Raw genomic sequence first — 14,630 nt, 5'->3', positions numbered from 1 at the left:
TCAGTTTCTCTATGCAGTCCTTGTTTCCTGCCATTTTAATTTTAGATGAAAATGAGACATATGAGTACATTGAAAAGTAACATCACCATCTGGAAAATTATACATAAGGAAAATGCAATGAGGAATATAGATCATTCAGCCCCTATTCCAGTACTCTTTAACAACTCTGCTTTCTTGCTTTCTTGGGCAGGAATTCATGAGCTATAATACTTAAGGAGATTTTCATCTGTAGGTTTTAGGATTTTCTTATCGGTCATATTCACCACCCATCCTGGAGCAAGACCAAAGAAAATCTGTCTTGGATCCTTCCTAGTACAGAGCATTTTGAAGAGTTCATCTTTAGTGATATCAGGTAAGATATAACCATACTTCCTGGCGAGTTCAAGTCGTGCTTCAGGAAATTTGGCAGGATCCGCCAGGTACCCACGATTCTTTGCATCAGTGTAATATGGCACCAGTTCTTCTGGTGGAAGCATTCTTTTTGGAATGGGTTGTCCACGAAGAAAGAATGGAACAGGTTTGCATACAATGTCTAAAAGAAAATTTAAATTTAAAAAGTGAGACGCAAATATTAGCTCATAGATATACCTAGAGATGTAACTCTAACATAGAGATGTAACACTGTAACATAGAGATGTCACAGAGTTTCTCTTGATTATTAATTTTTATTTATTTACTTTTGAGACGGAGTTTCACTCTTGTTGCCCAGGCTGGAGTGCAATGGCACCATCTCGGCTCACTGCAACCTCTGCCTCACGGGTTCAAGCAATTCTCCTGCCTCAGTCTCCCGAGTAGCTGGGTTTACAGGCATGTGCCATCACGCCCAAATCATTTTGTATTTTTACTAAAGACGGGTTTCACCATGTTGTCAGGCTGGTCTAGGACTCTTGACCTCAGGTGATCCACCCACCTGGGCCTCCCAAAGTGCTGGGATTACAGGCATGAGCAACCATACCCGGCCAATTATTAATTTTTAAATATTAGTGAGATGAGAACTTAATTCCAAGAACTTTTTATTATATATGCTTGTCTTACGTAAGCAAATGGAAATGCTTCATTTTCAATAGTTTGCATCTTGAGAGGCAATGATGGGTTCCCCTGGGTTACCAATGATTAATGAATTTCTAAACATTGGTAACATTGTACTTAAGCCCCATGTTAAAACACAAAACATTTTTATGGCATACTGCCTACAGTGTATTAGAGCAAGATGGAGTCCCGCTGCCCATACCACTAGTAGGAAGTCCTAAAACAGAAAACCGAGGTGTCCAAATGGCAAGTCAAAGAACCATGAAGACTCCAAAAATGCTTATATGGATCTTGTTTAGAAATTAAGAAGTACTAAGATTTCTGGAAAACCAATTTTACTAAAATGAGTTAGCTTAACCAAAGAGCTGGCAAAGAAATTTTATGTGAAACGAACCAAGGAATGCTGCATAGCCCCAGTTCTGTTTTTAAACATTTTAAATACCCAAGACATGTGTTCTGAAAGTGAGAGTGAAAAAAAGGCCTACGCACAAGATATCACAGATGCCAGAGGGCCTTTAGATAGCTTAGAAAACAATTACACAAATAGATAACTGTATGAATACAACTGACACTCTACTCATCATATGTTAGCAATGCACCCTTAACCAAAGCCGGTTACAGAAATCAAAACAGTACTAAGGAAATTACTGAGAACCTTAAAATAATAGTACATATGTCACAGAGCAATTACAAAGTTTACCTGATTTAATCCATGGAATCCATTCACACATGTATAGTATTTGGTATACAATGAGACAGATGTTAACTATCACCCACCAGGGCATAAGCTCTGTGAAGGAGATTTTTTTTTTTTTTTTTTTTGAGATAAAGTCTCGCTCTGTCACCCAGGCTAGAGTACAGTGGCATGATCTCGGCTCACTGCGACCTCCACCTCCCAGACTCAAGTGATTCTCCTGCCTCAACCTCCCAAGTAGCTGGGATTATAGGCATGCACCACCATGCTCAGCTAATTTTTGTATTTTTAGTAGAGATGGGGTTTTGCCATGTTGGCCAGGCTGATCTCGAACTCCTAAACTCAGGTGATCCACCTGACTTGGCCTCCCAAAGTGCTGGGATTACAGGTGTGAGGCCACTGCGCCCAGCTAGGAAGGGTCTTTCGACTCTTGCACTACCATCTCTCCATCAGCTGGAACAGTATCTAGCAAACACTAGCCACTGGCTGTTTGCTGAATGCAAGAATATGACAGCTGTTTTATACAGCTTTAATATACTGCATTACCTAGCAGTATCTCCAAACAGGGCAAATGAGAAATGGCGATTAAGAGGTACTCCGGGCAGGCCACTCACAGAAATGAGAACTGGAAGCTATTTGCTAAGGGTCAAGACCAAGAATGGGAAAGCAGAGCCACCTAAAGCCAGGTCATGCTCTGGATAAACCATCCTACCTATTTCACCTACAACAGAGGGTAAGTAAATACTGGATGTCCTTGAATCATCAAGAAAGTATCTTCAAAATATATTTAAGAAAGAAGTTTGTAGGCCAGGCACAATGGCTGATGCTTTTAATGCCAGCACCTTGGCAGGTAGGAGAATTGCTTGAGCCCAGGAGTTCAAGACCATCCTGAGCAACATAGTGAGACCTCATCTCTACAAAACATAAAACAAAAAAAAACTAGCGTGGTGACAGGCACCTGTAGTACCAGTTACTCAGGGAGCCTAGGTGGGAGGATTTGAGCCCAGGAGTTTGAGGTTGCAGTGAGTGGAACTGCACTCCAGCCTGAGAGAGCAAGACCATCTCAAACGAAAAGAGAAAAAAAAAATTCTGGCCCGACATGGTGGCTCACACCTATAATCCCACCACTTTGGGAGGCTGAGGCAGAAGGATCACTTGAAACCAGGAGTTTGAGACCAGCATGGGCAACACAGTGAGATCCCCATCTTTATAAAAATCAAATTAGCCAGGCATGGTGGCACACACCTGTAGTCCCAGCTACTCATGAAGCTGAGGTAGGAGGATCACTTGAGCCCAGGAGTTGGAGGTTGCAGTCAGTCTTAATCACACCACTACATTCCAGCCTGGGTGACAGAGTGAGACCATGGTGCAAAAAAAATTAAAAATGTTCTATAACTTGGAAAACTAAAGCACAACAGAGTAAAGTATTCAGAGCCAAAATTACTAAGTGATAAACCTGTGATTGGACTTGTTTTATTACTTTTTTAATAAAAAGCTCCTGGGACAACCCGCAGAGCTGCTGGAGAGAGCCACGCACAAGAGCATCAAGGCTGAGGGTGCCTCCGAAGATGCCAGCTCAGGGTGGCGGAGGGCATCTGGCTAGAGAACGAAAGCCACCACCACATTGTGGTAACAATGACTGAAAAACACACTAACGCAAAGTCCTTCCAAAATGTCTGTGACTCTTTTAAAGAAAAATACTGGTTTTCATATTTGAGGCAGCTCACCCTAAAAACTGAGTGACAGACCAAAATAAGAAAAGATGCTCATCTATAATAAACGAGGGAAAATGGAATCACCACGTTAGCGAATTTTTTTTTTTTTTTTTTTTTGAGACAGTCTCACTCTGTCACCCAGCCTGGAGTGCAGTGGCGCGATCTCAGCCCACTACAACCTCTGCTCCCAGGTTCAAGGGATTCTCCTGCCTTAGCTTCCCGAGTAGCTGGGATTACATGTGCCCGCCACCACACCCCACTAATTTTTGTATGTTTAGTAGAGATGGGGTTTCACCACGTTGGCCAGGCTGGTCTACAACTCCTGACTTCATGTGATCCACCCACCTCGGCCTCCCAAAGTGCTGGGATTACAGGCATGAGCCACTGCGCCCAGCCTTTGATGAATATTTTTTAAAAGCTTTCAATTATGGGAAAAAGGAAATGGTAGGTATTTGTTTCAAACTCTACATACAGATGACACAAATCCTTCCCTTTTTCCTTTTTATATATTAATTTTCAGAGATTTTTCTTCTAATCATGCAATTTGGCCAGGAAATGTTTAACTCCCATTTGAATGTAAAAGCACCAAAGAATCCTTTGTAAAGCATTTAGTCAACAAGTTACATTTGGTTGTCATCTCTGCAACTTGAAAAATCCAATTAATTTATTCAACAAAATTTAAATGAGTCTCTTCTAGATACCAGGCATCGTTCTATGTGCAGGAGATAAGCAGGTAGCAAAAGGTCTCCATCATCCTGAGAGATGGGAAAGAAAGAATGAACGGAGAGAAATGAACTTATACTTTGTCAGCTGGTGATAGCCGCCAGGGTCGAACACAATGCAGGGCAAGGGGACAGGATGTGCCTGTGCATGTGTGTGTGTGCATGTGCACACTACGCATGTGCATGTGTGTACATATGCTCTTTTTTTAGTACAGGTGAGAAAGATCTCCTAATAAGCAGAGACCTGGAACAATGGGGCCCAAAGCCATGAATATTCCAGGTGGGGGAAGCTCCAGGCAGGGGGAACAGCAGAGGCCGAAGCTGAAAGTACATAGTACACAGGGCTTGGAGTGTGGAGGAAATCCAAAGCAGGTGGCCAGTAAGGGAATGGAGGGAGCAGGAAAACATCAGGAGGGACAAGAGCTGGTGCAGATCACAGCCAGCCTTGTAGGAGCAGCGTGGACACCACTGAAGGTTTTGTGCAAAGGAGTGACAGTCCATGCTTTAAAAGGAATCTCGTGCCACGTCACTCCACTGCAGATGGAAGCAACAACAGAGAGGCCACCTGAAGGCCCACAGTCATCCAGGCAAGAGGACAGTGGTTAGGACAGACCGGCAGTAGCTGGAGAAGTGGTCAAATGTGGATAGTTTGAAGAAACAACTCAAAAGATTTATTAGGGCATAAAAGAAAAAGTTCAGGACTCCAAATTTTGGATGGACTTGTCATTTACTTACATAGGGAAGACTACAAGATGAGCCAGGCTGAGGTAAAAGAGAAAAGAGGGGCTGGGTGTGGTGGTTCACACCTGTAATCCCAGCACTTTGGGAGGCTGAGAAGGGCGGATCACTTGAGGTCAAGAGTTCGAGACCAGCTTTGACAACATGGTGAAACTTGTCTCTACCCAAAATATAAAAATTAGCTGGATGTGGTGGCGGGCACCTGTAACCCCAACTACTCCGGTGGCTGAGACAGGAGGATCGCTTGAACCGGGGAGGCGGAGATTGCAGTGAGCAGAGATCGCGCACTGCAGCCTGGGCGACAGAGCAAGACTCTGTCTTAAAAAAAGAGAGAGAAAAGAGACATTTCAGACATGAGACATGCTACATTTTAGGTCCCTGCTAGACATTCAAGAGAATTTGCCAGGCAGGCAGATGCAGTTCTACAGTTCAGGGGAGGGGCTGAGAGCCTTTTTTGCCCTTGGTATTTGTGTCAGCAACATGCTGTATTCTTTAAATCATAATAATCCATATGGTAGATGTAGATCAAATACTACATCCAAACTACTACCAACATTTGCCATTCAGTAAGTAATTTAAAAGTAGTAGCCAATATAAGACAAAGAGAGAAAGAAGAAAATGACCATGGAACAAGCTTACCCAGACTTCTTGGATCATAGAAGGCTGTAGTAACAACACCACCATTTTTTTCTATGGCAGCAATAGCCAGTTCTGAAGCCAACTGTACTTCAATATTAACTTTCGCCGTAAAGGTGTCAGCACCCTGAAATATGTCAAAACAGTCTGTTGGTAAACAGCTTGGCTAAAAGTAAATTAATTATGTCAAGCTTCCTTTTTAAATAGTATTTTTACCTCCAAAGTGCCTATAATGTAACAGTACAGTTAGCCCTCCATATCTGTGGGTTCCACATCTGTGAGTCAACCAACTTGGATGGATAAGTTTTGGAAAAAAGTAATAATAAAAAATAAGGCTGGGCGCAGTAGTTCACACCTGTAATCCCAGCACTTTGGGTGGCCAAGGCGGGTGGATCACCTGAGGTCAGGAGTTCGAGACCAGCCTGCCCAACATGGAGAAACCCCGTCTCTAGTAAAAATACAAAAAATTAGCTGGGTATGGTGCTGCGCACCTGTAGTCCCAGCTACTCAGGAGGCTGAGGCAGAAGAATCGCCTGAACCCAGCCAGGGGGAGGTTGCAGTGAGCTGAGATTGCGCCATTGCACTCCAGCCTGGGCTACAAGAGTGAAACTCCGTCTCAAATAAAAATAAAAATAAAATAAGGCCAGGTGCAGTGGCTCATGCCTGTAATCACAGCACTTTGGGAGGCCAAGGCAAGAAGATCACCTGAGGTCAGGAGTTCAAGACCAGCCTGGGCAACATGGTGAAACCTCGTCTCTATTAAAATACAAAAAGTAGCTGGGCATGATGGCGGGCACCAGTAATCCCAGCTACTTCGAGGCTGAGGCAGGAGAATCACTTGAACCCGGGAGGCAGAGGCTGCAATGAGCTGAGATTGCACCACTGCACTCCAGTCTAGGTGACAGAGCAAGACTCCATCTCAAAAAAATAATAATAATAATAATAATACAACAATAAGAAAACAATTTTTTTAAATATAGTATAACCACTATTTGTATAGTATTTACATTACTTTCAATGGCAAAAGACACAATTACTTGTGCACCAACCTAATATTAGGTATTACAGGTAATCTAGAGATGATTTAAAGTATATGGGAGGATGTGGCAGGTTATATGCAAATACTAGGCCATCTTAGAGACTTGATTATCTGGATTGTAGTAAGAGGAGGTGGTCCTGGAACCAATCCTAAGGGACGACTATAATTCCTATTTTAAATATCTCTGCTTTGAGGTCCTATCACTTTTTTTTTTTTTTTTAACATTTTATTTAGGCTACCTTGTTTTACCAATTTTCAATCCGTGTAGGTAAGACTGACTATATTTCCATTTTATTTACACCTACTAAGCATTCATTCCTGGTACTTCATTAATAGCAGGCTGCTTAATCCTCATAACAACCTTATAATAGGATTATTGCTATCTCGACTTCATAGATGGAAATATCAAGGCACAGAGAAGTTAAGTAATATGCCCAAGGTCACAAAGCAAGGATTCTAATCCAGGGAGTCTAGTCATAGCATCTGTATTTTTAACCACAACATTATGCTGTCATAGATAAAAACTAATCTTCCTTATCCCTAAGTAAGTAAGAGGCCAGCAGGAGGTTAAACAGGGGAACATGCAGGCTGGAGCAGATGGAAGAACAGAATATCTGACAAAATCTGAGCTTTGGAGAAGTTGGCCTCACTAGGGCAAAAAAGAGAAGACAATAGAAATTTCACTTTGCACTCAATATTGACTTTAGTATAGCCTCTAAGCTGGAAAATAGAAAAAAAAAAAAACCTCTCCAAATTTTTCCTAGAATAGTCAACACTAGAAAATGTACAGGCGCAGTGACTCATGCCTGTAATCCTAGCACTTTGGGAGGCCAAGGAGGGCAGATTACTTGATGTCAGGAGTTTGAAACCAGCCTGGCCAACATGGTAAAACCCCATCTCTACTAAAAAATATAAAAATTAGCCGGGCACAGTGGCACGTGCCTGTAATCTCAGCTACTTGGGAGGCTGAGGCAGGAGAATGGCTTAAACCTGAGGTGGAGGTGAAGGTTGCAGTGAGTCCAGATCATGCCATTACAGTGCAGCATGGGCAACAGAGCAAGACTCCATCTCAAAAAATAAAAATAAAAAAGAAGGAAAAAAAAAGAAAAATGTAGTTCTGAACTCCAAAAAGTTAAATTTTTGGTCACAGTTAGCATGTGCTATATTTTTCTCTAATTTCAAAGTAGATTCTGATAAAAACAAAAAGATGGCAGCATTACCACTCTATGGCAATAGAAAGTTTTCATGAAGCTGAAACAAACTGGCTCCCAGTTTAGCTCCTTCTATTAATGACTTATTTTTCATGTATTTCAAAAATATTCCATAAATTCTAAGATGCATTTTCACACTTTTTTTATACCTAATACTGGTGTGTATTTAAAATCAACAGTACGTTTGATTCAATAAAACAGGGTCTTGCTGTATCATTTGTGATTTTTAAGCAATCCATAGCTTGCTTAACCATCTCTCTATTTTGGGGAATTGGTGTCAGTTCCAGTATTTTCAGTAGTATAAACAGCATTTTTAGGATTGTCTTTATATCAGGTTTCTTTCATTTTGCTTTTCCTTGAGAACATACATTTCCAAATTGATAATTTTGTGCTAAAGGATCAAAACTGTCTTATTATTCACTATTTACTGCAAATCTGAAATCACAGAAGTCAGTCAGTTAACAGAGCTATAAATGATGTGTAATCGCACTTACTCGACCAGTGCCCTGGGGTACAGTTTTCACGGTTATTTTTGCTAATCTAATAGACAACACCTAAGGATGTTGGGATGTGCAGTTTAAGGGCTGATGAGGTCATGGATTTCCATATGTTAAGTTACATGTGTATTTCCTTATACACACCCAGGGTAGAATACTGAGGCTTAATCTTGTATTTGGTATTCTCTTTTCAAATTACTTTATTTGCAAAGTTTTTATCCATACAGTTCACTTTTTCAAAGGAATCTGAAAGGTTTTTTCATAAACATATGCTTCCCTCTAGTGGACACTAACTTACCCATACAACTGTATTATTGGCAAACAGTAGTTGATTAACAATGTCCAAAAAATTTGGCCGACGGTGGCTCACGTCTGTAATCCCAGCACTTTGGGAGGCCGAGGCAGGCGGATCACCTGAGGTTAGGAGTTCAAGACCAGCCTGACCAACATGGTGAAACCCTGTCTCTACTAAAAATACAAAATTAACCTGGCTTGGTGGTGCATGCCTGTAATTCCAGCTACTTGGAAGGCTGAGACAAGAGAATCGCTTGAGCCTGGGAGGTGAAGATCACAGTGAGTTGAGATCATGCCATTGCACTCCAGCCTGGGTGACAGAGTGAGACTACATCTCCAAAAAAAAAAAGAGGCAGAAAAAACAGCTGGGCCTGGTGGCACGCGCCTGTAATCCCAGCTACTCGGGAAGCTAAGGCAGGAGAATCGCTTGAACTCAGGAGACAGAGTTTGCAGTGAGCTGAAATGACACCACTGTACTCCAGCCTGGGCCACAGAGTGAGATACCAAAAAAAAGAAAGAAGAAAGTAAAGCAATGAATCAAAGCACCTGCCCTCAAGGGAGCTTATATTCTAGTGAGGAAGACAATGAAAACAAAGGCATAACTTGGTAATAAATGTCAAGTGTTCATATATATTCAAAGAAAACCACTTTGGGCACAGTCAAGGAAACAGTGTGATTCCTGAAGCAGGGAAAGTACTCTTTTAAAAAGCCTCTCAAAAAAGACCTTCCTGGCCGGGCGGGGTGGCTCACACCTGTAATCCCAGCACTTTGGGAAGCTGAGGTAGATCACCTGAGGCAGATCACCTGAGGTCAGGAGTTTGAGAACAGCCTGGCCAACATAGCAAAACCCCATCTCTACTAAAAATAAATTAGCCAGACGTGGTGGCACGTGCCTGTAGTCACACCTACTCAGGAGGCTGAGGCATGAGAATAGCTTGAACCTGAGCAACAGAGGTTGGCAGTGAGCTGAGATCGCGTCATTGTACTCCAGCCTGGGAGAAAGAGTGAGATTCCGTCTCTATTAAAAAAAAAAAAGATCTTCCTGATATGCTGACATTCGAATAGAGAATGAAAAGAAGTAAGGGGGCACCAGGAACGGTGGCTCACACCTGTAATCCCAGAACTTTGGGAAGCGCAAGTGGGTGGATCACGAGGTCAGGAGTTCAAGAAGGCCTGGCCAATATAGCGAAACTCCATCTCTACTAAAAATATAAAAAATTAGCCAGGTGTGGTGGCACGTGCCTGTAGTCCCAGCTACTCAGGAGGCTGAGGCAGGAGAATCTCTTGAACCCGGGAGGCAGAGGTTGCAGTGAGCCGAGATTGTACCACTGCACTCTAGCCTGGGCAACAGAGCAAGACTCCATCTCAAAAAAAAAAAAAAAAAGGAGGGGGCAAGCTTTACAGATACGCAGAAGGGCATTCCAGGACCAAGGGACAGAGCCCTGCCATGATAGCATGACAGCTGTCCAAAACCACAGCCATCACCACTACATAACGGTTATAAACACAAATGGGATAAAAATAAAGGGGGTAGAGTATTGATTATCTGAAAATCAAAAATATCCTTCTACAGGCCAGGTGTGGTGGCTCACGCCTGTAATTCCAGCACTTTGGGAGGCCGAGGTGAGCAGATCAGTTGAGGTCAGCAGTTCAAGATCAGCCTGGCCAACATATTGAGACCCTGTCTCTACTAAAAATAAATAAAATTAGCTGGGCGTGGTGGTGGGTGCCTGTAATCCCAGCTACTCAGGAGGCTGAGGCAGGAGAATCACTTGAACCGGTGAGGTGGAAGTTGCAGGAGCCGACATTGCACCACTGCACTCCAGATCAGGCAACGGAGCAAGACTCCGTCTTAAAAAAAAAAAAAAAATCCTCCTATATAACACAAAAAGATCTAATCAAGACTTACCTCCTCAACCAGTTGGACACCATAATCCCTTTTAAGTGGCTGGATGGTCACACCTCTCCCATTGACAAGCTGGGTTAAGTCAATAGGTTGAGTAGGATCAACACGACCCAAATCAATCAGATATTGCAGCCTATTGAGACTCAAAGGCTTATACTGGCGTCTGAAACTGTAAAACAAGAATGTAAGAGTTGGAAAACTCTCATCTTCCTGTAACTTCTCCAAATCAACTCAAAGCTTTGTCTTGTATTTTCCTCTACCCATTTTAATTATTTAACTAAATAAAATCCTCTTGAGCATAACACAAACATGCAATATTGCTTGGTTTTGGGTAATGAAACCTGTACCACCTTTGTTCCACTAAAAATTATTTTCCTCTCTAAGCATTTACTTCACTTATTTACACAAATAAATCTGTAGAAAATTTAACTTACTGGCCGGGCGCGGTGGCTCAAGCCTGTAATCCCAGCACTTTGGGAGGCCGAGAAGGGCGGATCACGAGGTCAGGAGATCGAGACCATCCTGGCGAATACGGTGAAACCCTGTCTCTACTAAAAAAATACAAAAACTAGCCAGGTGAGATGGTGGGCGCCTGTAGTCCCAGCTACTCCGGAGGCTGAGGCAGGAGAATGGGGTAAACCCGGGAGGCGGAGCTTGCAGTGAGCTGAGATCCGGCCACTGCACTCCAGCCTGGGCGACAGAGCGAGACTCCGTCTCAAAAAAAAAAAAAGAAACTTTAACTTACTATGGAGCTCAAAGTAATAATGTAGTTATCATTTATTAGGTGACTACAGTGGACCAGATTTTTATATATACTGTCTATTATTGCTAATTCTCTTAAATAACCATTAGAGCAGGCATTAGAATCTCCATTTTGCAGGTCTGAGTGCAATGTCTGGGCTTTTTTTCCTTTTAATAATCCAGGCAAAATTTCATTACCAAAAAATGGTTCAGGGGAACAGTAGCAAAAGTTTGCTTCAAAGTGAATTTAAAATTTCCACCAAAATTTCTACCAAACTATTATTTAGGTGCTTTTTAATGGAAATTGGGGACCTGTACTTTTAAAAAGCAAAGCAACCTTACCTATGTCCTTCGTTAAACCCGTATTTTGGGATTCGGATGTAAAATGGAGTCTGGCCTCCCTCAAAGCCCAGGCGGGGCCGGGTTCCTCTTTGCCTTTCTCCTTTATGGCCTCTGCCACATTTTCTACCTCTTCTCCGACCTCTTGGTCGTCTCTCCTACAAGGAAAGAAGAGAATTTTATGAATTTCAGATGCATTTTCTAAAAACTGCATTTCAGCTCTTCACTTTTTGTTATGCTATTCATTCATCCAACCAACCAGTGCTAGCTAACACTATTGTGTGACAAGCATGTCCTAATTGCTCAAAGGTCCACACACTCTGTTAGCATCTTTGCCTCTAAAGACATAGCTAATTTTTGTAACCAAAGTCCAAGCGTATTTCAAAAGCAAAAAGTAAAGGTTGGGATGGGGATAAGGTTTTTGTAATAGGCTGAAACTGCAAAAAAAATCCTAGAATTAAATATCCACAACATTTTAAATGATAGTGAAGAACTTTTTATTTTGAAATTAATTGTAAATATGCAAATTTTATTCATAAACCTGTAATTTTATTTGAAAACTAATTTGTTGAAGAAAATCTTTTCCTTAATTTACTTCCTGTCATTTCACGAAAGCAACGAATTGACTGTTACAATGACAGTACACTGTCAACTAACAGCTTTTCTAGCTGTGTTTAGTGAACTGCAGAAGGGACAGCTGCGATTCAGATCTTTCCAATGAACATAAAGATACACGGGGAAAGCACTTCATTTTAAACCCAATTTTGAATGACACAATGACTTCGTAGTTTCTGCGAGTAGGCTTCTCCGCCTAATATCTTTACGCTTTTAAACATAACCTTATTAAGAACGGGGTGCGGCCGGGTGCAGTGGCTCACGCCTGTAATCCCAGCACTTCGGGAGGCCACGGCGGGCAGATCACGAGGTCAGGAGTTCAAAACCAGCCTGGCCAACGCGGTGAAACCACCTCTCTACTAAAAATACAAAAATTAGCCGGGCGTGGTGACGGGCGCCTGTAATCCCAGCTACACGGGAGGCTGAGGCAGAATTGTTTCTGGGCGACAGCGCAAGACTCCGTTTCGTGGGGGGGAAGAACTGGGTGCACGTGGAAAGATTTCCCTCTGGGCAGTAAGGGAGAACAGGCACGAGGCAACCCTACGTTCATCCCAACACCCTCCCAGAAAGGGCAGTTCTCCTAATGACAGGGAGAGAAGGGCCGCTTTCATCGCCCGGGTCCCCAGCGCTTCCCCGCACCGCCACTACCCATTTACCGGTTTCTTGGAGCCAGGATTCGGCTTTAAGTTGGCCAGGCTCACACGCGGCAGGCCCCGGAGTAGGTCCAGGGCCCGGGCCCGACCGCCGTGCAAAGGACCGGCCATAACCCGCAGACCCAAGAACTTTCAAGGTCGCCCTGAGCTGCTCGGAGGCCACGTGGTCTCGGGGGCTGCTTTACGGTCGTGGCCCCGCCCCTGTCGCGCTGCAGCCGCGCGCGCAAGCTCGGGACGCGGGCAGAAGCGTAGGAGTCTGCAAGCTTGTCTCGGTTGTCTTTTTAGTTCTTTGGGGATGTGATCTTATTTTCCGAGATCGTGCTTTGTCCTCGGGGTCCCTTTTAATATTCTGAACGTAAAACCTCTTTCGCCAAACAAGAGCATGCACTAAAAACACTGCGTTAAATAAAGGATCTTTTTTGAGTCAGTGTTTGGCCCTGCCCGTTTGTCTAGGCAGTGCCTTCTTGAGGTCAATGCAAAATCCAGAGTAAAGCAAAGTGAACTGTTAATTATTAGCTTTTGAGCTTGCGTAATTATACACCGTGAGGTACAAAAATAATACTCAGAGTGCACCTATCAAAATGCCTGGCTAATACCAATCCTTGAATAAGACTCAAAGTGTGAACTCTCATCCGTGTGCATCTGTATTGTTTTGAGTGAATCGCAGTTACCAACCACCTACTGTTAATGACTGGTGCCATACCGAATGCCTGGTGTGTGCCAGACGCTGTATTAAATCAGCCTTACTCGATTTACAGCCATTCTAGAGGTAGATGGTGTTAGTACATTTTACAGTCACAACAGGGAAGGCTTAGCAAGGTCCGATAGCTTGACCAACTTCTTACAACAAGCGACAGAGTCAGGATTCAAACGTACACTGCTTCCTACTATAAAAGTAGTATTTTTAGAATGTAAAATTGAGTATCGGCATCACAAAATACAAATATTATTAATCGAAAAATACCAGCTCTTCTTTTTTCTCTTAAGTGAGTTCAACATAGAAAAGACTGTTCCTTTCTTTTTCTTTCCTTTAGTAATGGTTTGACATTTCACTTGCTGGGGAGTTTTTTCTGCTAACTCTTACTAGTAATCACAAATAATGAAGGTGAGACAATTTTTGGAGGGCATCTGTCTCTAGGTTTAACTGCGTCTTTTTAAAGTTCCTTTAAATCAAGTGTAAAATAACTACATAAAGAAAAAGTTGTATTCCTTCCTTCAAGTACTATCTATAAGTAAGACACTGAACTTGTTAGAAATACACATGGATTAACTCAAACAGGATTTCCTTCCCAAGTTGTTTGAAATCTAGTAGGTAACAGTTTCCAAAAATGAATTATTATTATTATTATTATTTTGAGACAGAGTCTCACTCTGTTGCTTAGGCTGTAGTGCAATGGTGCAATCTCGGCTTACTGCAACCTCCGCCTCCCCAGTTCAAGCAATTCTTAGCCAGAGTAGCTGGGATTACAGACGTTCACCAACACGCCTGGCTAATTTTTTTTTTATATATTTTTAGTAGATACAGGGTTTCACCATGTTGGGCAGGCTGGTCTCCAACTGCTGGCCTCAGGTGATCCGCCTGCTTCGGCCATCAAAAGTGCTGAGGTTACAGAAGTGAGCCACCGCCCCAGGCCCGTGAATGTTTTTTAAAAGTTAAAGATAAAGTAGGCCTCTTGTAGGTGAATTAGCAAAAACGAGAAAATATGAGTTCGTTAAAATGATATGAAGGTAACGTCCAGACTACTTAGAAGTACATAAGAAATAGAATGCGGGGGGCGGGGTGAAATGGAACCTATTTTCT

At 42.6% G+C, this 14,630-nt stretch overlaps 1 protein-coding gene across 1 annotated transcript; it reads right to left on the bottom strand.

Annotated features, from left to right (window-relative positions):
• Positions 1–13,012, bottom strand: MRPL15 (mitochondrial ribosomal protein L15). The gene is made up of 5 exons (XM_023184232.1): positions 12,833–13,012; positions 11,565–11,719; positions 10,485–10,650; positions 5,538–5,661; positions 1–532 (listed from the first exon to the last, which is right to left on the bottom strand). The coding sequence occupies exons 1-5, from the start codon at positions 12,938–12,940 to the stop codon at positions 195–197; spliced, it is 891 nt and encodes a 296-aa protein (XP_023040000.1). The 5' UTR covers positions 12,941–13,012; the 3' UTR covers positions 1–194.
• Between the last annotated feature and the right edge of the window lie 1,618 nt (positions 13,013–14,630).

Source organism: Piliocolobus tephrosceles, chromosome 7, assembly GCF_002776525.5.
Source record: "Piliocolobus tephrosceles isolate RC106 chromosome 7, ASM277652v3, whole genome shotgun sequence".
NCBI lineage: Eukaryota > Metazoa > Chordata > Mammalia > Primates > Cercopithecidae > Piliocolobus > Piliocolobus tephrosceles.
Note: the sequence above shows the minus strand (reverse complement) of the source record. Positions and strands in the feature narration are given on the sequence as shown.

Coding starts and splice junctions, on each gene's coding strand:
- MRPL15 (XM_023184232.1), bottom strand. CDS start 12,940: ATGGCCGGTCCTTTGCACGGCGGTCGGGCCCGGGCCCTGGACCTACTC. Junction 11,720..12,832: donor ATCCTGGCTCCAAGAAACCG/GTAAATGGGTAG, acceptor CTTTCCTTGTAG/GAGAGACGACCAAGAGGTCG. Junction 533..5,537: donor CTATGATCCAAGAAGTCTGG/GTAAGCTTGTTC, acceptor ATTTTCTTTTAG/ACATTGTATGCAAACCTGTT.